We start from the raw sequence: 26,318 nt of genomic DNA on the forward strand, positions 1-26,318 counted from the left end.
GGGCTTTTAGATTGAGTGCATTTTCAACTGCTACAGTGTGCTTCTGTCATTTGTTCTCTCATGAAATGCCTTATTTTCCTTGTACTTTTGTTAATGCCTGTTCTGCCCCCCCTCTCACCCCCCTTCCATGCTTAAAAATATTATTAAACTAGAACTTCAGAAACTTGTTCTGCCAAGTGTTTGTCAGGAGTGAAAATATTAAACAAAACACTAAACAAGGTCAACTTGCCCCAGGGATGGAGAAGAAAATTAAGTACACATCACCTTCAGTTGCCCAAGAGAGATAAGCTCCTATTTTGCACTTAGCTTTTGCAGATGAAGCTCTTTGTATGGGAATAATTTATCTTTTCATCGAAGTGGAGAATAGAGAGCTGTTTTCCTCCTGGAATTTCTAGTTTATATTTTCAAGAACTACTTGATGCTTTCAGCTTCTAAGGAGATGTTAAAGGTGTTTATAAAAACTTCTGGTAATTGTGACATGAATAAATCTGCGTGTTCTCTGTGGACTCAGATGGAAGTGAGTTGTAAATGATGGACGTACGACCTTCCATTTCCCACTTGCCTACATCAAAACTAATTTTTTTGAGAATGAAATGAAAGGTGTTGTTGCTGCATAGCAATTACACTGAAAACCTGACCCAAGGTGTTGCTTTCTGATGGCATGACTAAACCAGACCAAGGGTGAAGTCACAGTTGTGAATCATGTCACTGTGTCTGTTGTCTGTGAAATGTGGCAGGAATGACAAGATTCTCAACGAGAATTCTTTTAGTGCTATCAGTTCTTTCAATTTCCCTCAAATTAAATAGTGAGATTTGATGTCAGTTGCTTTCAAAAAGCATCCACAAGGTCAAAATTGTAAATGACCTCTCATTAGTGGTTCTGTGAATGAATTATATTAGATTTTAGGCTCCTGGGTTGCTCAGTGATGTTTTATTCTGTATTTGGCTATAGCATTTGCATTAGGAAGTGCCTTGTGAAAGAGACCTCTTTCCAGGAACATTAACATCAAAAAGATGTTTAAATATCTGAGTACTTCCTGACTAGCTTTGTGCCATAATTATATTACAATAATCTAGGAAAGAAAGAATTGAAAATTGCACCTTACTTCGAGAAGAAGCATTTTCCCATTGCCTCTTGAGGGGAGAAGGGCTTTGCCTACCTTATGCTTGCTCGGTCTTCAGGGAAGTAGCGATAAAGCTGTGGAGAGTTCAGAAGAGGAGCTGGTTTACTGTTTCCCTGCTTATACCCTAAGACAACATTAGTAATGACGGAAGAGATGCAGTAACCCCGCAGCGGGTAGTGTGTCATCCCTAAGTGTGTGCCTTGCTTGTGAGCCTTGACTGATGTTTAGGGAAATTAAAGGTACTTTTATGTACAAAGAAAGGCCTACTCTGTGAGTGTTCCTGTTTACTTTGAAGTGACAGATATTAAAGAGCTATGCTGAGCATCCAGATAAGCAGGCACTTTCAGGAGATGTTTATATTTTATGGTTGAAGTATATTATTTAAATAGTTTTCTAAAGCTAATACCATAGTAGGGCTGTATCTTTGGCCTAACAAAGGGGATTTTCTCTGCATGAGCAACACAGAACCTGCCTTAAAATAACAAGCCTGTCAATTCCCGTGGACAGGAACTTGTCTGCCATCAAGGCTGTGCTCAGCTGGAAGCAAAGGAGCTGGCATGGGGCAAGCAGCAGTGCACTGGGATATGATGGGAGAACCCATGATCCTCATCTCCACCTAGCTAGTGCCAAGACAAGAAGCTCATGGTGCAGGCTGAGGATGCTCTTCTGCAGCTTTTCCCAGCCTGGTGGAGGTCAGCCTATCTGCTTAACTCCGTGCTGCTGTCTTTATATAGCAAAGCTCTGAGGCAGAACAGGTGATATTTTGTTTCCATATAGGTGTTTTGGTTTTTGTTTTTTGTTGTTTTTTTTTCTTTACAAAGTGCAGTGTCAGATGGTAAAAAGTGGCACCCCTTTGAGTGTAAGCTATTTCCTGCTTCATCCCATTTCTTTAGTGTGACGTACCATAATTCTGTAGAGCTGAAGAAAAGTGCAATCTCGTTTGCTGATAGTAGCCAGTGTTTCAGTCATTCTTGACACTGTTTCTCTGTGTGTGTTTTAAGCCTGACCTGTGTCATATAGCTGTACCCAATGTCTGGGATAGGAAACCAGAAGGCAAAACAAAACACAGGCCCTTCATGCTGGTGGTGGGGTGTGTTGCTGTCAGGCTGACTTGGTTTTGTTGCCCCGCCATTCAGAAATGGCAGCTTACAGCTACTTAAATCTGTGGCACTGTTTCAGAGGAAATCTTGCCCTTGTTGCGCTCAAACCCAAGAAATTTTAAAATTCCTGACTGAAAAAGCAGCATATTGAACTGCTGAGCTCATGTGGTGATCTGTGGTAAGGAACAGCCTGAGTACAGTTTCTGGTAAAGGCAGAACAGCTATATTTTCTGTAGATATCTGTGGATAATGAGATCAGCAGTTTTTATTATTTGTAAAAAAATAGTTCTAGAGAAAATACCACTTTTTTTGTGGTCCCACTTTCCCAGTAAAGGCTACTGGGAGTAGATCAACAATATATGTAATAATACGGTTTTCATGAAATGGCTGCCTTGAGACACAACCATGCAGGAGAGTGGCTCACTGCATGAGCTGAGACCTCAGCAGCCACTGGGAATGTCCTCTGTGGGTGGGTATGGCCATACAGCTCATTCTGACTTGTACAAGTTTGAGGAAGCCTTACCATGAGAAAGTGAACTTCATATCTGGGGTAGGTGTGTTGTGCTAATAAGTTAAAACTCGGTGTCTGATGGTATAGGATTTTTCCCTTATTAATTTGGATCTTTGGGGGGAAAAAGAGGAATTTACTGTAAACCTTTTAGTATACCTTTTTCTTTTAAAATGACTACTGTAGATAGCTTTTACTAGCAAAAAAGAAAAAAAAAAAGGTCAAGAGGTATCCCAGTTATTTGTCAGATAATCGTTATTCATCTGTCTTTTCAGGATATAAAATTTGAAATCCTATGCTCATGCATGGCACAGACAATTAGCCTTGTTTTATTTATTTGTTTTGTGTATTTCCCCAGCAAACCATCTTGGAATAATACACTGAATTCTCAATTGGTGTAATTCATTATAGATCCATTAACTTCCAGAGGGGCTATTCTGGTTTATTCTGGCTTAGTTTCTGGCCAGAATGTTCAATTCTGAATATGTAATAAAAGTGTTAGTCATCTTAACAGCTGTTATTCACATTAGTATTTTATACTCAGTCCTGGATGTTTTAATGTGTTTTTTCTTGATCAACAAAGAGAGTCTTGTTCAGAACAGGGTATGCATGGGCAGGGATTATATGAATCTTCCTGTGCTTTTGGACTTTATTCTGATGTATTTGCTCTTACGCATAGTATTCTGCTCCATGAGTCTAATCAGAGCTGGTTATCTGGGAAGATTGCTGCCAAAATAACAGCCAGAATCAGAGAGTGTTGGACTGAAGGCAGTACTGTGAAGACTTAATTGGTTAAATGTGAGCACACGGGGAAAGAAAACACTTCTAAATGTCTGATTTGGAATTGGTGATTTCTTTCTTCAAGTGAAGTGTACCAATCAAATAATGATTAATCTATTGCATTCAAAGAAAATCTAGGTTCTTAAACAACACTTAGACAAGTATTAAGATGGTTGAAAATAACATTAGTTAAAGGCAAGAAATGTAACATTAAATGATATCAATGCTATCATTTCCAAGAATCATACTGTCAGATGATATAGTTCTCACGATGGCTGTAATAATCACAAGCTATAGTCTGTAATGTGAGAAAATATGATTTCCATGATTCTTCTCTGTTTTAAGTTTCCTTTTTTGTTTTTTTTTTCCTTTGGGAAGAAATTAGAATAGTAATTTTCTGCTTAAAGAATCTTTCTATGGCTTCCTGTCATCCTACATATCAGCCACTTAAACTAGTGACCTCATTCTGATACAAGTGTTTGTGAACCTAATTTTATAAATCTTTGTAGCCCAAAACATGTTTTTCTTTTTTTCTTTTTTTCTTTTTTTCTTTTTACTTCAGAAAATGTCATTATAAAGTCATGCATGGTTTCTAATACTGTAAGTAAATTTTGCTAGAAATTACCCACCAGCATTCCTTATTTGAAAACAGCAACTCTTGTGGTATTTAATTGCTATAGGTTATATATATCTAGCTTATAACATGGTGATTTGCCTCTTTGTTCTCTGTGTAGCAGGTTGTCAAAGGGAAAAAAACTCCTTAGCCTTGATCAGTTTGTCAGTGTAAATTGTCCACTATTTCTAGCATTCTGATAATTTTTTTTCCTTAATCTGATGGTTTATGTATGTTATTTATTCCTGTGTCTTCAGAAGGAGATTTTAGAACCTATGGTTATCTGCATTGCTACTTCTGAATTAATTTTTGGATGCCTTTTCAGCTATCTCATAAGGTAGATTCTGCCATACTGCCCTTTCCTCTCCTCTTTTGTTTCACAGGTGATCAAAGGTAATTTTCCTCTTAAAGGAAAAAATCTCCATTTTGTTTTTTTTTTTTTTTTTTTTTTTTTTTTGCATTTAGTCTGAAAGATTTACATGCATCCCATTTTTTTCTTTATATAATGGAGATTTATTTGGTTCCTATCCTTCACTGATCATCTGTTTTGCTCTTCTGAAAATCTCAGTATTTCAGTGTTTCAGTGGGGAAAGGATCATTTATGTAAATCATGTTTTCTCCAAGCTCTCTTTAGTTACAGAGAGACTGTATTACTTTTCATAATGAAACCTTCTTATCATTAGAGTGGCTGCTAGGAGCAATGTCAGGAAGTGTTCAAATCTACACAGGATTTTAAAAATTTAAATTAATTTTTGGTGACAAGGAAGCACAAGAATTTCTCAGTATAATTAAATTTCAAAATGTATTTAATATAGAAGAATCTTTTTCTCTGCAGGATTTTTGAGCTTTCCTAAAACACTAAGCAATGATATGTTTTCCCTATATATAGATACTCTATTTTTTTTTAGAATCACTGCTTACTGTGGGAATAATAAGGGAATTGACTTGAGCTTTGCCAGTGCAAGCTGTGATTGAATAATTTCTCTTGTTGCTGCAGGCTGCAAAAGGCTGGTGCGAGTATCAGATAGATTTAGCAGAAGGATTCTTCATCAGGAGAAAATTGCTTGTATCCTAGACTTGAATGCAGTTTTGTATTATCAACTGGGTTTAGTGTACAAGGTAATCAACAATCTGCCATTCCCATTTTAATAAAGAATTTGCATATTCACTCTTAGCCCTGCTGACTACTAGGGATACATGTAACTCTAACAGAGCTCAGGGCAGGATCCTATTTCTTACTTTAGCATGGAGTTTTTGCCATATTTAAAGACCATCTCAGAATTAGTTGATAACGGAGCAAAAGCCAGTTTGCTATAGTGAGTCTGGCTGCAATTTACACAATTATTATCACACAATTACTTTGCCTTGCATCCTGACCATGTATCTGAATTGTCTGACCAACATGGGGCCAAGCTGTTTGCCGTCGTCTTCCACCATCATTGCCCTTTACAATTTCCCTGAATATCTTTCCTCTTGCCAAGAAGAATGCGTTTGATCAACAGTTTCATGAAGTGTGAAGAGGTGCTCTTTTTTGACTACATCTTCAGCTGTGGATCCGTTATGGTGACCTTTGCATTCATGCGCAGCTCAGCCAAATCAGTAAATCTTTGCCAATGTCCAAAGAATAGATAAAAAAAAAACATCCTGGGTCAGAACGTAAATGCCAGTCCTGAGTCCAATAATAAGTATTATAGTCCGTTCATAGTGAAAAATAAATGATGAATAAAATTTAAAGTTGTGCCATGTGTGTCTTAGAGACTGTGTTTTAAGTGTGTAAAAGCTTCTAAATATAAATAGAAGTTGTGATGAGTTAAACCAGCCTATTTGATTCTGATTAGAACATGTTAATTGATTAATGTTTGTTAGCTATATATTAATGTTTTTAAACATATTTATCAGATTCCAAAAGCACTGCTCAGTGTTATAATAGATATTAACGTATTACTGCACTCAAGGTACTGATTGAGATCTTTAAATTTGTTTAAATATATTCTCAGAACCTCTTAGAGTAGCCAAAATTATCGGTAGCATTTTCCATGGCAAAATTATCTTGTGATGTTGATTGAAATTGTACCAGTGCATCTGCATAAAAATGTTAATGTCATGTCTGACTGAGACACATGCATCTTCTATGTTCATCATTTCTGAATCCATTATAAAACCTTAATGGCAGCTGTATATAAAGACATGCCATAATGACATCTTAAATGCCATCTTTGAATTCACAGCATGAAAAGCCTTTTAGGAACAGTGTATGAAAAAAGCTGCTAACTAACAGCAATTTCTAGGTAATATTCTTGGTATTTCTTTGATTTAGTGGGGGTTTTCTGTTTATTCCAATAGAAATAAATGGTTCGAGGAAGACAGTGTTGTAAATAGAACTTTTTTCTTGGTGAATGACATTTGGCATCTCAGGTCAGTTTCTTGTTTCATAGCAAACATTAAAAAATTTGTGCCAGAGCTTGGAGGTGTATCTACTGATTGTACAACAAGAAAATACATAAACAATAAAAATAAGTTTATTAAATTTAGACAAAAGGTATATTTATACAAAATTAAATGCTACAAATATTCAAGAAATCAATTTTGCAATAAGATTTTTAGAAAAAGCACCAACTTCTCGTGAAACAATCTTTCACAAGACAGAGATGTGGAGTCTTGCTGTAATTCTGCCAGGAGCCTTGTGTAGTCACTTTCAGGGCTTGGGACCTTTTGTCATTCACCTCAGTACACTCTTTCTGTCTCTCAAAATGTACTGAAGTGAGAAAAGAAAGCAATACCAAATCTTACAGGCTTCACTGAAAATTTTCAGTAGTCATCACTGAAGAGTATGCTAAAGCAAAGCATTCCCAACTTTTCAGTTCATTATTCAAGACACTGAGTACTTCAGACAGTTTCATCTTCATGAAGTTGGTTTTTTTTTCTTCTTTTAATTTCACTGTTTGTAATACTGGCATGACCTTTAATCCTGTCAGCAATACTGTTTGATTTATGTTAGTTAGACTTAATTCTTTCAACTCCTTTCTGTTGTCATTGATAGGTAGATTATTACAACATCTTTATGATCTTTATGGCCATTGGAGCGGCTCACCAGGCCATTAGATCCAAAGTTTATTCATGACTGAATGCGTTTTCACCAAACTGGCCAGATTGTCATGCCTTCCTGCTCCAGAACTCACCAATTCTTCCACAAAGGACTCAGCTTCCAGCATTCCCGCCCTCAAGTGCCATCAAGCATATAAACGTCTTTGGCTACTTCCAATACCTAGTGATACAGAACCACTGTGTAAACTGCAGGAGATGCTTTATTTCCTTTTTATTCCTCTAATGCTTTGTCAGTGTCATTCCTCTGAAGATGAAATTTTGAATCATTTTGCTTTCTCCAATCATTAATTATGTATGTTTGCATGTAGGAACACTTCTACTGTCGCTGTTTTGGGGTCCCAAGATTAAATGCATATCTTTATGAAGTGACATAGTGCTTGTGTCACTTTTGGTATAAACTCTTAGAGTAAATGACTTTGAAGCTTGAAATCCATCTCGTCTCTCAAAAAGAACGGATAGAACCACACATTATTTATGTTGCTAGGTAATGCTGTGTATACCATAAGTGGCAAAATAGCTTCTGAACTGAATATAGTCTTTGTGTAGATTTTACTGTACTTCACTACTAACCTGTAGTAAGCTATGTGGAGTTAAATTTCATGTTTAAATACAGATTCTTATTTTAGATTTTTCCACTATTAGTGAACCTGAAGCAAAAATACCTGTACTGTCCAATTATGGAATTTATAATATAATTGAAAAAAATCTGAGGGCAGACTAGAAGACACTACACAATACAGTTATTGGTAGAGGTTAGTAATTTATTCAATGCAAAATGCCAGCACCATGAAAACATACATTTTCTGGAGTTATTACAGCTTGTAGCTTCCCTTGAGAAGTATTGATTTCCTCAAAAATTGTTTAATGGCAAAAGAAAGCATTCCCATGGCATGGAATTCTAAGCTCCAACTATTTCAAAGCACTGTGGTACCACTTCAGGTCATTATAGAGGTTATGACCTTAGTTTGCACTTCTGTTTTTCAAAGACTGTCTTCAGTACCCAGTAGATAGATATCCCTAGCATTATTATTCACATTCCTTGTGAATAAAGAACAGTGTGTAAAGATGATGATCTTCTAAGACAGCTGTATTTTATACACGTATCCTAAACAGCATTACAGTTTACCATTCCGCAGAAAGGTTAGTAGGGTGATCTCTTAACAAAGAAATCTGTTACTGATCTAAAGTTGGTAAACAAGAAATAGAATGACCTGTAATTCAAACTCTTCTGTTGGACCGGCTTTCAAATGTCAGATTGCATACAGCTAGGGGTTTGGCACAGTAAGACATACTATCTGACTTACGGGATAACCTCAGAGGTGATGTTTGGAAGCTCAATGCTGTCAATGCCAGGGCTAGGTTCATCTGGGTGAAGTTGGCAAGATTAGCTGTAGACAACAGAAACACTTAGTAGAGCAGCAGTGATGCCAGTGTTGGGTGGAATTTCAGTCAAGAGGTGTATGTTTTACGTGCATAGTGAGAAATTACACTGGGCTCCAATTACATCACATTCAACTGAAGAATCACAGCTCAGACATTTTTTCCAAAGCTTTTCTTAGCTTCTTGTTTTTAATTCTTCCATCTATCTGATTTGTTGTTTCATTTAGTTGACCTGCTTGTTTTTTAATATCTCCTGGGAATGCTATTCAGAAGCCTCCTACCTCCACCCTGGGTGGTACAGATGATCCAAATAGGACATCCAGGGACTCCAGAGAATGACTGCAGTGAATAGACACACCCGGGACAGTGAGCTCATCAAAGCCTTTACACATGAAGACTTTTTTAATGCTCTTGCCTGAGCTGGGATGCGCTGGCATGCTAGATGACTGTATATCCAAGCATGGTGAACAGAAATGAGCTTCACCAGGCAGCATCAGTACAGTTTTCAAAATGATTTGAGGGCAAGAGATGGAAAAACATTTCTAAAACTGCACATAATAAATCTGGAGTTCCAGAGGAATACTGAAAGGCTGGAGCATGCCGTTGCTGAGCAGCCTTACTCTTTACCAAACTGCCTTTGGCCAGTCAGAAACCACAACAGCATCTGAGTCACCAGCAGTGCCATTGATTTTCTCAAGCACCCAGAAAAAATAAAGCAGGGAAAGCAACTTAATCGTTAGTAGGCTTCAGATATTGCAAGAGCAATCTCTTAGCTTTCACAACTTCTTAATTAAGCATCTACCTGTGACTCATTTCAGAGGATTTTTAAAGATATTATAAAGCTTTCACCGTTACATTGTAAATGAAGTACTGCTATGTAGGAGCTGGAGACATCTTCATAGGCTGTGTATAAGGACTTCAATAACTCTACATCACTGGTAGATCATAACTTTTGACAGTGTTGAAAACAAGTGACTTTCTTAGAATTTTGACTTTACTACAGTATTTGTAGCAACATGTATTTTTCAGGATAATTGAAAATGAATCTCTCTTCTATTAAAGCACGTGTGATCCATTAAAATATCCCGTATCGAAATGTTCTTAAAAGAAAACTTTCTATTAGGGATTGTGATTTTGATTATTAAAATTAATGAGCTATTTCAGATTCTTCGGTATTGGTGAAAGCTCATTCCTATTTTGCCCTCTCATATTCTGATATATGAAAAAGACTCTCTCATCCTGGCCAAAATTTTTATTTGCTTGTAAAATTTAGCCTGATTTTTTTGCCATCTAGTTTCAAGACAATGTGAGCTACTAATGGTTGAGCAGTCTTGGATAAATAATAAGAAGTAAACCATATTCAACCAGATTTTTATTAAAACATGAGAAGTTTCCCTAAAGGCTTGAAATAATATTTTTTAATTAAAAAGACATTTAAACTGTAAGAGAAAAAAAGATTTTGAGAGACGGTGACATGAGCAAGAGTACATGCTTTGCAGAGGACGTGGTATATGTTGTCACTGGTAATACAGTCTAGCAGGGTGAAATGTAAACTTCCGTACTGAGTTGGATACAATTTATAAATTTTGTATAGCTGGATCTAAACTTTTTGCTGAAGTTGTTTTAAAATGTGTCTTCATAAACACTTCCCATGGAGATATTCTTTGTAAAAATAAATGTTAATAACTGACTGACAGAGAATTTATAGAACTGCAGGCTTAACAGCCTTTAGGCCCCAGAGGATTACGGTGCAGTATAGCCAATTTATACAAAGAATGAAATATAAAGTAGAGCAAAAAAAAGGCTGGAGAATGATTCCTTCTACTTTCATAAAATTGAAATGGTGACATGTTCCTGTTACTTTCACTGAGGCATATGTACAAACCATAAATATCAGTCTGTAATTTTGGATCTTTGTGTAACCTGTATGATCTATTCCTTGTGAAAATTATGTCCAAAATGTATGTGTCATAAAGGATAATTTTAGCATGGGTAGAAGTAGTATTTCCTAAATTGTCTGTCAGAAATGACTTAATCCTACTTTATAGGAATTGCCTACATCAGCCAGACACATTCATTTCAATACCCATTCATTTAGGAGACTCTGCTGAGAATGTCAAAGAGATGCTAATTATTATCAGCTATGGTGATCCTTTGGGAATTAAGCTGAGATTGAGAAACCACATAATTACACTGTAGTCAAGGATTAAAGCGATGAGTTTTGCTCCCCTTCTGCCTTTTTTTTTTTTTTTTTTTTTTTTTAATTTGGTGGCTTGGGTAGCAGCTGTCACACACAGACTTAGCATACTTTCAGTGGCTGTTTTGTGAGAATTCTGCTTTCAGGCCAGTTTATCTGCTGCCAATACTGTGCTAGGGCAGGAGGAGAAGCAGCATTAATTGTTGTAGGTGGCTTTCTAAAAAAAATGCCATAAAGAAAATGCCAGGATCCTCGATCAAGGGACTGGTTTTGAGTAATTTCATCTGCTGTGTTGAAGAGAGACAGCAGGGTTTGAAAGTCCAGTTGATCAGCACATCAGCTGATCTGGTTGATCAGCTACCTGCATTTAGGTGGAATTCAAGGAGGAAATTTTGTTCTATAACAGGGGGACTCTGAGAAGAACTTAGAGACCTATAGCATTAATGTCTGGTAATGTGAAGAAATTTTAATAACTGCTTGTAAGTCCTTAGTACCCTGAAGGAATGAGTCTTTATTATTCTGAAGGAAAATGAATTGGGTAAATGTCCGTTCCAATCCAGATAGAAAAGTTTTTTTCTAACTTCAGATCAATTATTATTAGCAAAGCAAGTTAGTGTACTAAATAAGTTTTATTTAGTGGGCGGTGCCAGAAATGTATATTTTCTTCGAACTCATTTGACACTGTTAATTGGTTTTGGAATTATGGTCATATGTCCTGATAATTCAATAACATAAAGCTGATGGCAGTAGGCTGTATATTTTACTATTCAGTGTTCCCTGTTTCTGGAGTGACTGGTTAACTTAGAATCAGTCCAGTTCTATAAGCCTGGGAACTAATTCTGTGAGGTTTTATGACTGTAGGGCTCTGTTTGCAAAAGACATTTCCTATTCTAATGTAATTCAGCAGGCTGAGGGGTACAAACATTAAGAGAAAAAACAATTTTACCAAGGGAAAAAAAAAAAACAACAGTATTTAAGATCGTCAAAACCATAGTGTTTTTGAAGCAAAAAGACAATAAAAGAGGTGAAAAACTAAATGAGAACACTGATGTCATCTTCAACAGTAAATAGAAAGATCCAGATTCTGCTTTCACCTGTGTTGCATTAAAAGTCAGCAATAGATGATTTTCAAGATCAATTAGAATGGTATTAATCTGAAGCTACGAGGAGTTCAGCTAAGTATGCATAGCAGTGCAAACACGTTTTGGGTGACATGAATGAATTAAATGAAATCTTAAAGTTGGGGGATCCATTCTTACATCTTAAATATAATCTAACAGAATGAACTGATAGGAAGTTATGTGCACAAAAGTTATGTCCATGGCTGTGTTTCTTATGTGTAAATTCTTATAAACAACAACTTTTTACTTTCTCGGAGGAACTCAGGTGTTGAGAATGTATTTTCTGCGTATGTGAAGCTAAATCATTATAGGCAAACAGATTACTCAAATGTAAAATGTTTCTGCTGAAATTCTGCTCAATTCTGCTCTACCTTTTCCCATGTATACCAAGCTTTCAGTATTGTTTTTAGTCCTTTAATTAGATTAGAACTCGTAATCAAAGAAGGGCTGAATTCTACTTTCTTACGTCCGTTCAGTACTGTTGTGAGCAAGTAGACATATCTGAGATGTAGAATTTTCATTACAGCTGATGATGTACAAAGAATGAAGGTGAGTTGGTGCTTTTTTTCTGAGTTAATAGGTAAATGTAATAGATTGGAAGTTTTTTTTGTTTTTGTTTTGACAGATCACTTTTGCATAGCAATATAAAGAAATGCAAGAGCCTGAGAGATAATAAATATCTTAAAATACAACTGGACTGTGTATCTTTAACTGAACTACACATTTTCATGTCTAAATGCCTTTGGTTTTCAAGAGTCGTTGGCAACTCATTTACTTTTCCTTCAAAGTATGTGTCTAGATAAAGTTACCATTTTTGTTTTTCTGTGAGGTTTTTGTTATGACATTACAGACCTAGACTGAGCTTCTCTCAGCTATTTTAAACATCTCTTTTACAAGAAAAAAATGCAAGCTTGGTCTCCCTTATTGAACCAGAGATGACAGCAGTCCAAAACTATTTGTAGTATTTATAGTGATCTAATTATATAGTATATAGTAATAATTGTATTGTATCTATAGAAATCTAATTCTGATATGAGATGCTTATCCTTTTCTGATAGTTTCCCAATAATGCGAAAATAGTACATGAAGCTTACTTCTAATTATTTTAACTAGTGGGAAAATGTAGAAAGTTGTTCCTCTCTGTAGGTTTTCAGACATGCCCTCTGTCCTGGCAGCTAACAGAGTTGTCTGCCCCATCTAGTTGCTAGCAAGTTCACTGCTGCAAGGATTTTGCTCTGTGCTGGCTGAGGCAAGCAGTTTTGCACGCAGAGCCAGGTTTACAGCATGGAGTGTGGGCTGGCCAGAACGGTTGTGTATGGGTGCACAATTCTATGAACCAAGCCTCTTGACTCTTTGGAGCGAGTACTGGCATTTTTCCTGCATCGCGGAAGATGTGTTTTCTGTTTTCGGTTTTTTGGCTTTTTTTTAAAATTCCCTCAGTCTGTCAAATAGCACTCTTCAAAATAACAGTGAAGAATATAGAAAACTTTTTTATTTGAAATCTTAAACCTTTGCACAGATATTCTTTTAATGCTTAAGCAGTATTTCCCTAGTACTATCATGTCAATCTGTCTTCTTTCTACTATTCACCTTCAAGAGGTATGCTATATTTGGAACATTTCCTTTTCTTGGTCAACATTTGTTGTTTTATAGGATTTATTAACTGAGTTTCATCATATAGCACTTGTTCCTATGTAGAAACTGATACAGGTTTTCTCAAGAGTATAATAATAATTCATACTCAACTGTATAATTTCAAAATAAGAAATCTAATTTAGTGAGAAGAAAAGGATCTTCTTTAAAATGGTGTTGAAATTTAGACAGAAAGAAAAAAGATTTCAGAATGAAAAACTAGGTTTATATTCAAGATGTATCTCTTTATTCCAAATGCTTTTGTGTCAAGTAATAAATAATATTTTTCTGAAGCTTTCTTTGGCCTTTAGTCAAGTACTATAAACAAATCCCTTAATGGCATTCACTTCCGGGCTGCGCTAGTGGGTATGTTTTTAAAGTCTTATGATAATGTGTGATACTTTAAGCTTCAAGTGCATGTCATCTTTCTATTAGTGGTTCTGACCATACAGGTAGCTTGGCTTAAAAAAAAAAACAAAATACAGCAAAAAGACAAAAAAGACTGTGGTGGTGAATGCTTATGCATGAGCCAGTCTTCTTCTATTCATGAGATCGCATTCCCAACATGAAGTTGGGAAATAAATGCATTTTACAGCAAAGACTGACATTTTTCTTTCATTTTCTTTACATGAACATCAGTGGGACAGTTGAAGAAAACATTAGGCAATCCTGAGCATGAGTACCTGTCTACAGAGCACCATTATCTATTACACAATTAGAAGTACAAAGGCGTTATTTAGCATCAGTATTGTGTTAGTTTTGCATATGCAGTTAATTTTTTTATCTACTTTTTAACAAAACAGAGACTGAGAGGAGAACAGCAACAAGCAAGGATATGAGCTGTGATAACTAATTGAATTTGTTGATGTATGCACGATTCTTTCCTGTAAACTATTTTATGTATCTTAATTAAGAAGAGGCTGACTTTAGGAACTGAAATTGCAATATATGTGATAGTATTAGTATAAGTATTTGGTATACAACCCCGTGCATGCTGTAAATAACTAGCAACTACATAGTAACTAACAGCCATGAACATGTTTTTAACAGTTAGCACTGGAAAAGTATGCATAGCTAGTAAAAGATTAGTGGAAAGGATTAGGTTTTAATTTAACATTTTTCAACATTTATTACAGGCAGCATGCCTTGTCTGTACTGGACTTTGAAACTCATTAATTATCTTGTACTTTGGAAATATGTCACCTTATGCTTCTTGTCACTCTACAACGATCTGTAAGTCTGTATAGCATAAATATAGTTCCTACTGGCAAAAGCAAGGAGTTTCAGATGCCTAAGCATATGCTTAGCAGTAAGCAATACTTTCATTGGCTCAAGGGAGCTTCTGCATGTTCCATTTAGCAATATTCGTAGAAGCACCGTTTTTTGAGAAATACAAAAAATATTTATTGAATATTTTCTGCCTCTTTTAGTTTCAGTAGTGCTGAACAACAAATGTTATAGGAATGAAAATTAGAAACTACTATTTACTTCTGGTAAAAGACTTCAATACAGAATCTCAAATTATGGTGACTTTCACCCATGTAAAGATTAAATCTTCCCAAAACACACAGAAAGTAATAATCATAAAAGTTACCATAATAGCATCAGTCTCAGTCACTACATTATTGTGTGATATATTTCAGTTGAAAATGCGTGCTTCTCTGGATGTCATTATCTTTAAATTTCAAAGTAATTAAAGATTTTATTTTTAAAGCAAGCATACCAAATAAAAGCACTGTAGCAAGTGTTGACTGGAATAAAAATTATGTACCAGTACTTTTATGTACTGGTTTGCTTCAGCTGGGTGATTTCTTGCCTCTGTGTACATACACCAGGCTGTCCACTCTGTCTACAGGGTGGAAAAGCAGAACCCCTAAAGATTTATGGGTTTGTGGTCTGTGGTAGCTGAATGGCTATTATATAGCAAAACACAGTAGTTGACTACAAAGGTAAGCTTCTTTCAAGGACTTAATCTAATGGATATCAACAATTCTGTGATGCTCTTCCATTCTGATTGTCCAGATTTGGGATTCTGAACAAAACCATACAGTAAGTAAAACATCCAGTCTCCTTTCTTCCCATTCTATATGCATGTACTCAATTAATTTGTAGATTGCAAAGACTAACTTCAAGTTGGTGAAACTGAGATCTATACAATATCTCTGTGGGACACCTGAGAATCTAAAAGGAGGCATCAGGAGACTAGCAGTATGCTTGTAGTCCGAACTTGCTCATCTTACGTTGATTACACAAAGGTATCAAAGGAAGCTCATCTTTCTAATTTGAATTTGGTCTTTATGAATTTTCATTGATATAATCGCTTTGTTTTGACAGCAACTGCTATCCAATTGGAGTCCATTTTAGCAATATAGTGATTTCAGTAATTCTAAAAAAAATAGCTTAAGAATTCTCCTTTAGTATTTTATCCTCAGGACTTTGGTCAACTTTGTCCTTTTTCCTTTTGGCAGCACCAGAACGAAGAGATTCCCTACTGGGTAGTCCCGATGTCATCAGTACTGCTCCAAGACGAAAGAGAAGACAAAGAACAATAAATTCTCCTGGGACAGAAGCTAAGATAGCAACTTATGAGACAGAAAAGCTGGCAAAGGAAAAGTAAGTCATTTTCAAAACGAATTGAGGTGCTGCTATATCTATAAATACTTGTTCTTTTTGTGTTTTCTTGTGCAGTTTCACAATATTCAGGGTACCTAATTATTGTTTCGTGGCATTTTTTTTTTTTTTGTAGTTATTTACACAAATCCATCTATTCCTTTGAATAGGTGTGAATGATTAAATGTAGTCAGGCCCAAGGAGTTATTCCATTTAGAACGTCTCTGAAGTGATGATTATAAGATACATTTAAGTGACTTATATAATTTTAAGCAAATAGATTGGTGGCTACTAACGTGATATTTTGTGGATTACCACGTAACCCTACAGTCACAGAAAAATTCACTTAGTGCATCAGACTAGGCTGGGGATCTTGAGCTAAGTTGTCTTGTGGGAATTAGGATTGTCTTGCTTCACACTGAAGATGATCAAAGAGGGGAATAGGTTTCTCAGAGTGGTTCTGAAGTCTCTGTCCGTGGAGGGAATCCAAACCCAGCAAGATATCATACTGGGCAACCGGTTCTGGTTGAGGTTGCCCTGAGAAATGAGATTGGGTTGGAGAATCCCCAGAGATCCCATCCAACTCAGTGATCCTGTAATATTGTCTATAATTTCTGAGGAAATAAATTCACAGTACTATCTCTAATAGACCCAGATAGACTTCTTTCAAAAATAACATCACTTGGGATTAAAAAAAAAAATCATTCTTCATCACAATGGGTCAGATTTTATACACTTGATAAAAATATTTTTGTTTCTGTGTCACTTTTAACATGTGGAGATACTTTTACATGACCTGAGTGGGATTTATGCATAGAATTACCTCAGAGCCACTCTTTGATTGGTGGTATTTACCTCAAAAATGGATAATTTTTAAAATCTATGGTAAATTAGTTTTGAAAATTATTATTTAACCCTTTTATCTATAATATGCAATGTGTAATGAACTCTTTAAACAGACATAGACACAGATAGACTGTAAACACATTTCCCATGATTAGCAAAAATTTCTGTTTAAATCAGCAAGAGAATTATCTTATTTTGACTTAAAAGAATGTAACTTGATGCTGGCAATGAATATTTAAAGTTACAGTTCTGTTTTATTAGTAAAAGAATATTAGTTTTTAGAATGGTTTAGAAAAATATCAAATCCTAGACTTCTATGCTGTTGGAATCTTGAATATTTCAAGGAGCTACACTCTTTGCCAATTGCATGCAGTCAGACAGTTTGATTTTGAGACTCTGGCTGTCTTTGCCTGAAATACAATTTCACTCTTTTTAGTATCGATTGTGAAAGGAAAACATACAGAGGCAAATGATCACAAAGGAGAACAAAAATGCCTTGGGCTGAGCAATCCTCTGAGTCCTGTGCCCTGGGGAAGGACTGACATGATATGTTTTTGTTTTAATTCCTTTAAGTTAGGCAAATTTTAGAGAAATAGAGCAGCATTAGATTTTTTTATACTGTGTAGAGCATTTCTAATATGCTTGCAAAATCAAGAAAATCAAGTCAAAGCTGAATCTGAAGAGTGGTTCTTCCTGGCTACCACATAATTAGTCATCTTGTAGGGTTTAGTAAAAAAAGACATTCGTTCTACCAGGTCTCTGACCCTGCTTTACATTTCACACATATTGTAAATAACTGCTTTACACTCCAGGTTTCAGTTTTGGCTTGTGACATACCTTTTACAAAGGTTTTTCCAGTGATAAAAATCCATATGCTTCTTTCTGATCCCTCAGAAACTTGGAAATCAAATGTAATATCTCACTCAGTACTAAAACATTTTTGAATCTTTCATTTAATTAAAAATACAGAGGTAGAAATTATTGGATCTCCTTTGTTTACCAGGACAAAAGTAAGCTGATTATTTTTCTCTATGTTCAGTTCTTGGCTTTTGAACTTCATCTTATGTCTCTTGCTAGCTGCTAATCAAGCATTCAACCAATTTATTTGTCTAATAACTCCTCTTACTTCTCTTCAGCCTGTCAGTAGTACGGAAATGTAGAATTAGTGTTGTAATCCAGTTTGTAAGTACAGATGTCTACTTTTATGAAGCTTCTTCCGTAATTTTTACTCACAGATGGCTAAATCTTTCATGACATGAAAGGTTTTATCTCAAGCTGTGGTACATTGAGGTCTTGCCCCAAATGTTTTCTAGTATTGTGTCACTTAGCGAAAAATTATGAATCTAAGCAGACCACTTCAGTCTGTTTTGAAGGGGAAAAGTTAACTCCTTCACCTTTGGAAATGTTCCATCACAAACATGAAAGATGCACAAATCTTGGAAGCACGACATGCAATTCTGTTTGGCAGAAGGATCAAATGACAGATTGTAATCACCTTCACAAATGCATGACTGAGTCCATGTTTCTGAACTCTCCTGCACAGACCTGCAGAAGGATTTGATTCTTTACCTGTGATGTAAATACTTTAAGGTGCTATCTGATAAAGTCATATCCCACAGTTCAAACTTTAACAAACTAAAGTTTATTTAGTTATGATTTCTGTGCAAGTTTTTCTGACATCACCAGTGCTTGCTTCATATTTGCTAGGCAATGAAAGAGCAATTACAAAACAAACGTTAAGTGCATAATGTTGCCCTTATATTATTAGAGCATAACTCAGTTGATACAAGACCCTAAATGAAAAGAAAAAAATACCTCTTTGCAGAACTAGATTGTCTTATATTCTTTTTGTCTTTCCAAACTGAATATGAGGACCTGAGGGTTCACTATTTCTTGAATTTTTTTTTTTTTTTTTTTTTAATTGTGGTGTTTTTCAACACAGTCATCATGGAATCGCGTAACAGGAATTATAACTTAAATTTTATTTATTCCTTCTAGGATTGTTAAGTCTGCTAAGAAAGTACCATTTATGCTTAAAGTTAAAAGCATCTTAAGTAAACACAAAGTCAAGACAAGTGAAGGGATTCTGTTTCCACAAATATTTTAGATATATGGATTCTGAGGCTAGGTACGTGGCAATTATTTAGTCTTATGGAATGAAAATATATACTTAGATATGACCAAGAACTCTGAAAAGAATGCAAATAAAAATTGTGTAACGCAGGAATTAGGGCAAAAGGAGCACTGTCTCTCTCACGCTTTGTGTGTGGGTACAGTGGCAGAAAGAGGAGTAGAATTGTGTTTGTCTATATAGACATCTATTATTACTTTGACAGTTTATTCAAGGCTTAAATAAAATCTTTAAGAAAACTTGGATAATATGAAGATTAGTGAAAGTAGTGTAGCCACGAGATGAGCAGACAACTGAGCTAGGATTTGTGCCACAAGATTTGCTAAATTAACTGTTAAATTATTTGCTGAGATAATTATGTCTTCAGGTTGAAGTATAAATGCAGCATAAATAGTCAGCCACTGAACCTCTGAGATGCCGATTTATCTGTCTTTATAGTGGGTTGCTTTCCAATCTGAGATATTATGAAAGCAAATGCGTCTTTAGGCAGACAGACATTACTTATAGTTGATAGAAGTCAAACTATAGCTCACAATTTATGCATTTTTAAAATGCAACAAAGGATGAGTCTTACAGTTCATAGTGTGATTGAGTCAGGAAGTAAAATGAAATTATGCTTATTCCAGTTAATTGTGATGGTATTTGTGAAGCTTTGACTGTCACTTAATATCTGGCAATTTCCTAAGGTGCTAAGCAGAGATAATATGTAAGGCAAGTTAAGATGCAAATTCTACTTTTCATAATTTGCATTTTATACTTGGAGGAGAAAAATTAATAAAAGCAATCCCAATTCACATTTAGAAGTTACGCTTATTGATGCATTACTCAAATCTCTCAGGGGACTGCATATGAATAACACAACTAGCTCTCCAGAATATCCATGTAATATAAAGGCTTAAGTATACAGCTTGAATCCTGTCTATAGCTGATTACTCCTAAAATAATTTTGCTCAGAAATGTTAAAGCCTATTTGTGAAAACGTAATACCTACTGAAGATGATGACAAAAAAAAAGTTATGACATTTTATAAATTAAGCTTAGTCATTAGATAGAGAATGCTTTTTAAAATTTGTCTTATCTGAGCTAATAGAGTGCAGTGGAACTCAGGCACTCAGACTCAGTGCCTGAGTGTGTAGTATGAAACAAAAATAAATCAGAAATAAGGAAAGCTTTTTCATGTTATTTTTTACTACTGAAGGATCTAAGATATGTAGTCCTCATTCATACATAGGTTTGTCCTAGAGGGAAACTTTTACTGGATAAGACAGAAAATTTCTTATTTTTTTATTGTGTTCTTCCAAATGTATTTAAATTTGATTGCTGCTGGTATAGTTCTTCTTGCTTTGATTGACAACACTGAATAACTACTTCAGTCAGGCCTACATTTACATCAAAGAAAAGAGACACATTCCCTTAACTTCAGTTTTTTTGATTTTTCTGAAATATTTTGTTGTAGCCATTAACACACTGAATTTGAGAAGGCTGTTGTCACCAGTACTGCAAGTCTTTCTTCTTTTACATGCAAATACTTCTTTTTCAGAGAGCTTGAAGTGATCACCATATATTTAGAAGTTCTCAGAAAGATCTTTGTGAAAGAAAACATCATAATCAGATTTTGCAAATAGGTAACAGAAGGAATTATGTACCTTCACCACAAAGTGAGTCAAGAAAGTAAAGATAACTTCAGATGCAGGACAGAATGCTGGCGGGGTGCTTGGAAGTGCCTTGAGCTGCTGAGGATATTTTGTGCCACCTGAATTGCCATCAGCTGCTACACTGGGGGAGGCCAAAGTGAGAATGACATTCTTACTTTGAGTTTTTAAATAAGATTGTTATGGTCTTCACGTTCAGGGTTTGTGCTTGACTTCAGGGTCTATTAAAGTTAGTCACGCATGTAATTGTGTGTAGGATCAGCTGCATAGTTTTTACCTGTTAATGATAAACAAGTTTTTTTTTTTCTTTTCATACTTCTGTCTCTTTCTGCATTTTTGAAAGATTTTGTAGTCTCCATTCTATAATTTATTTGGAAAAAAAAAGCAAAAACACCACCAACAAAACTTTCAGCTTTATATTATCGCACTGAAAGAAGTTAGATTTGTCTTTCTTTTGATAACCTCCTTCCCCTCTAAAAGCACTCAGAGCCTGTGGTTTGCCAGGAATCCCCATGAGATCCTGTCTGTGTTTGTGTGAGTTATTGTTTGAGGGTCACATTTTTAAGCTCTAACATACAGTTTATTTAAAATGTGGTTTGCCACCACCTATGATTCAGGTAGCAAAAACATAGATTTGTCGTGGAATTTGGGTTTCCCAGAGGGTTACAGATAGACATCAGTATTACTGTCTCACATGTGAAGTAATTCTTTCCAGTAAAGGTTTAACCAAGTGAAATTTAGTTCCCACCGAAAGCGATACCATAACCTCCCATGGTCCAAGGGGAGTATAAAGTTAACACCACGGTTGCCAAGGGTAAAGAAAGACCTTTCTGATAGTACATGTTGAGCTGCCACTTTTTTATACAGTAAGTGTATTTATTTGATACAATTGGAAAGAACTGGCAGAGCTTTGCATGGTGAGACAGAGGACTATAATCACCAGTGTAAGCACACGTGCATTACTGTAGTGCCTCTGGAGTGATGAGCTCTTTGCTATCATCATAAATTTATGAAATGCAGTGTTTAGAAAGCTTTTGATAATTAAATTGTTTAGGTTGCAATATAAAGAGGTTAAGGGATATTTCAGAAGACAACAGTCAAGTTCATTTAAGAATCAAATGTGTCAATTAAATGAGAAATATTTCAAGTAGCTGAATTAAGTCCTTTATGGGTTTCACTCATGTTTAGTACTTCCTTATTTAAGAACAGGAATAATTTCTGTGGAGAATCACAGAATTGTAGGGATTAGAAAGGACCTCTGGAGTTTATCTAGTCGAACTATCTTGCTCAAGCAGGTTCACTACAGTAAATGACGCAGGAAAGTGACTGGGCAGGTCTTGAACATCTCCAGAGAAGGAGATTCCACAACCATTCTGGGCAACCTGTGCCAGTGCCGTGCCACCCTTACAGTGCAGTTTTTCTGCAGGTTCAGACAGGACTTTCCTTGTTCCAGTTTGTGCCTGTTGCCCCTTATTCTGTTGCTGATCAACTCTAAAAGAACCTGGCCCCCATTCCTGTTGACACTCACTCTTCGGATATTTATACACTCTGATCCCTCAGCCTTCTTTTCTTAAGGCTGAACTGACCCAGATCTCTCAGCCTTTCCTGAGGGAAAAGGGAGTTGATTTCACTAAGCTTTGGGTGTTTTCTTTCCTTCCTTTTTTTGCCTTGCCACTGGAAGGAGCAGTAGATCACCAGTCCTACCATATAGACTGTTTTGACTACCCCACATGAATATTAAAGATTGTACTGTAACTTTGTGTGGCCCCATGGGAGCTCTGAGAAGTGATACTAATCTTCTGAACAGTTTTCTGTAAATATTTAATCTTGCATAACATTTGAGCGAAGAGAAGGGCTGTGTTCATTACCTGTGTTGTATGTCTTGTGGCAGTACAAAAATGGGGTGTAGTCAAAGGCAAAAGAATGGAATCATTGATTAAAACATATAGCAGTGTCTGTGAAAAAAGAAAAAAAGAAGCATTAGCAAAACATCTAACGTAATCCTATACCTGTCTGGAATGAACAAGGCAGAAATAAATGCACCATAGAACTGTTACCTTTGCTTTCTCCTAGGTGACACTGTATTCTGTTTTTGTTTTCCCTCCCCGTTATTTCTGCCTTTGTTTTAATCGAATGGCAGATAATTAGATACTCTTCCACAATCCATGTGGGAAGGGATGATTTATTTCCATCAAAAGTGCAAGGAATTGATATCCACGTTGTCGTTTCACCCTGTTCCCAAGGGAAAGATAGGAAAATATGAAGGCTGAAAGCCTGAGGCAGAGAAAAACGAGCATTATCTGCTGACCTTTGAGGTTGCAATTTCTCCTGAGCAAAGCCACTCATCTCTTTAGTTTGTAGCACATCTCACCAAATTTTCTCTCTAGTAATAGTCTAATAATTGACTGTTGATGGATAAGTTATTACTCTGTGCAGCTGACAGGATCGTACCCTGTGTTTTCCCAGGGCACATTCTTTAGAGCAGCATTTTACTGCTGTGCCAAATCTGGTGACATATATGTCTCAAACAATTAATCTACAATGTATTTTAATTAAACTGGTAGCTATGAGATTATAAGAGGATGACTTAAAGAATGGAAATGGTATGCTCTTCTACTACCTTTCTGGTAAACCTGGTAAACCTACAGTGTTTGTTCTCTTGCCTTTCTAATATTGTTTTTACAACATAATGATGTTTGCATTACATTTTATATTTGAAACCTCTTTTAGGTATGCTGTTTTTTTATATATCTTAGCACCATAGATTATTTCTTTTAAATATCTCCTTTTTTAATGTTATTAAATAATTCCTGTCTGTTTTTTAATGTAAGAAGCAAAAGAATAACTGTCTGTGAAGATAAATTTTGTTTTAACTCATTATGGATCGCAGAAAACATTCTGGAGAAAATCTTATACAGAAAAGTACTTTAAAAAGTAGGATTTGGGAAATGATTTCATAAATACTTGCAAATTCTCCCGTTCCATTGAGGCAATTGCTCAGCTTCTGCTCAGTTTGTGCTGACTTTTCAGAAGTGGGATTCAGAGCATGAAGCTATTCATCTTTTTGATGTCCTTTCTCTGTATGTAGCTTTTTAATAAAGAATTATATTTTCTTCCTTGCTTTCATCCTCCAAAGAGTCCCATCTTAGTAATGCAAAACTGCAAGGCTACCAGTGTTAGAGTGGCAACAGTTTTCTGTTTCTTTATGTTAAAATAAGTGCTTGCTCCTATGTATAAAAACCGCAGAACTAAATCCATGCAGTTTACCTGTCAAATAGTGACTTTTCTTCTCAAACTATGAAGGCCATGTGTAAATGGCCTACTTGTTTTTATCTATTCAATTTCACTGATTACTCTTAATGATAAACAACTAAATCCAGCCAGTAAGAAATATTACAGAGACTAAGTAATCTGCTGGATCTTCAATATATAATGTATAATATCAAGTAGACTCAGTAGTTATGGCTTTCTGTCCACCTCCTTTTATGTGAGGTTCATAAGATTTACTGTTTCATATTTGCCAAATATGCTATTGAAATTGAATAAGATACAGACATCAAATGATTTTATTTTCCAAAATGCTTGAAATATAGCGCAAAAATATTGAAAAACCAAAGGGAAAAGGACTGAATAAAAGGACTTATGATGAGTTTTGTTTTAATCCGGTATCCTCTGCCTCACAGAAGAGGCTGGTCTTTCAAAATGACTTGGAGAAGGAGCAAGAAAAAGTCTGTAGAGTAGTGTAGAAAAGATTGAGCAATGACACTAGGAATGAGCAGGTAGATGAGAGGGAGCATGGTGGGGGACACTGTGCATTTACTTTTTTATTACACATATATACGTATTTCTGCAAAGCAGTACATTAACATCTAAAATCCATGGCAGGGGATTTTCAATAATGTTTAGAACTTTTCCAAATCTGGTCTTTATGGATAAATACTCGTGAATTTATACACTGTGACTAATACATATGGTATGAGCAAATGCACTTTCATGGTCCATTGACAGAGCTCATCCGTTTCTGTCAACTCGCATCAGGATTCAGCACATTAACCGGTATCTTTTTGATAAGTTCTGCCATCTATGAAAAGGTATGTAGCACATTCTTGTGCATCAAATCTAAAAACGTACAGAAAAAGAGAAAGCATTGGTCAAATTAACCTCATAGCTGTGTAAAAAAATTTACCGCCGTTTCAATTACCTTAAAGGTAACCAAAAAACAAGACCTTTTTAAAAGCTGCAGGATGTACAGTATTGGATTAATAATATCCTTGTTTACAAAGATAGCGCTAGAAGACTTTCTTAACTAATAGCACTTAAATAAATCCCTTACTTTATTCAGCTGTCTAACTATTCATAATAATTTTCATGGAGCTATTACATCATTCCAGCTTGTACAGTGTTTTGAAAATAAAAATACATTTATGGAATTAATTACATGGTTATACTTTGTTCATATCATTAACTAGCAACTATTAATGAGCAATTATTGACTAGCTATTATTAATTAGCAACTATTAAGTGTGAATACTGATTTGGAATCAAACTGAGGGAAAATGTTCAGTGTTCATAAAAGATGAGCCAAAATAGTCAACATTATAATGCATATTAAATAGCAGAAGTTCACTAAAATAAGTCTTTTTGAAATGATCTTAATGATTCAAAAGACATCAAATACTAGGAGGAATTAAAATCCAACAATAGTCTAGCCATTGATACAAATATTTCATTCTGTATGTTTTGCATGATTACAGTAATAACAATTAAAACAGAAAAAGGTTCAAACGTGTATGTAAATGCTATTTTTTTTATTGAGGATAATTCCATTGTAGAAATAGATGAGAGTTCTAATATGTGAATTTCACTTGAAGGTGACCGATCTTTCTTTTACATTTTAAAATGGTACCTATTGTTTTGAGTTTTTCTAGATAAGGCAGAGTAAAGATGCTTTACCTGGGAAAATTATTTGTGGGAAAGTTGTTGAAAAAGTTGGTAACTTTTTTGTTAAAGTTTGTAATCATTTTGCTTCTGGATTATTATTTGTCTACAGGAAGAAAGCATTTATCAACGCTTGATTTACATTAGAATGTCCCCACTCAAATTGCTCCCCCGTCTGCTCCTCAGATTCCTATGGAACACTTCAGAATATTTTCATAGTGATTATTTTTCACTCTGAGTGGAATATGGTACTTGATTTATCACTTCAATGTTCCACTGCAGCTCCCTGAGCCTTGAAGTTCCAGAAGTGTAAAACTGAGATAAAGTGATGATAAATCATGTCAATAATTTTCTTGTAGTGTTGTGAAACAGCCAGACTATGTTTTTGTCTTTCTGGGCTTGTTGCCTGGATAACTATTAGGCTACCTGGACAAATTCTACTTTAATTATAATATGTGCTAAAAAATATGTATTTATGTAAATAAACTTCTCAAGTCTTTAGATAAAGTATACCATTATTTTATTTTTTATTTTTCTGCAAGGAATATACTTATTTAATTTCCTGGCAGTCATGAGTATGT

General features: G+C 35.4%; 1 protein-coding gene across 1 annotated transcript in view; it reads left to right on the forward strand.

The window, feature by feature from the left end:
• XRCC4 (X-ray repair cross complementing 4) overlaps positions 1-26,318 on the forward strand; it is a gene marked incomplete at both ends in the record, with an annotated part of 153,045 nt that overhangs the window by 76,452 nt on the left and 50,275 nt on the right. Inside the window, one exon of the mRNA XM_079548881.1 lies at positions 16,029-16,173. Coding sequence (XP_079405007.1) covers positions 16,029-16,173 — 145 coding nt within the window. The remainder of the gene's footprint in view (positions 1-16,028; positions 16,174-26,318) is intronic.

This window comes from Tetrao urogallus (assembly GCF_951394365.1).
Source record: "Tetrao urogallus genome assembly, chromosome: Z".
Taxonomy (NCBI): domain Eukaryota; kingdom Metazoa; phylum Chordata; class Aves; order Galliformes; family Phasianidae; genus Tetrao; species Tetrao urogallus.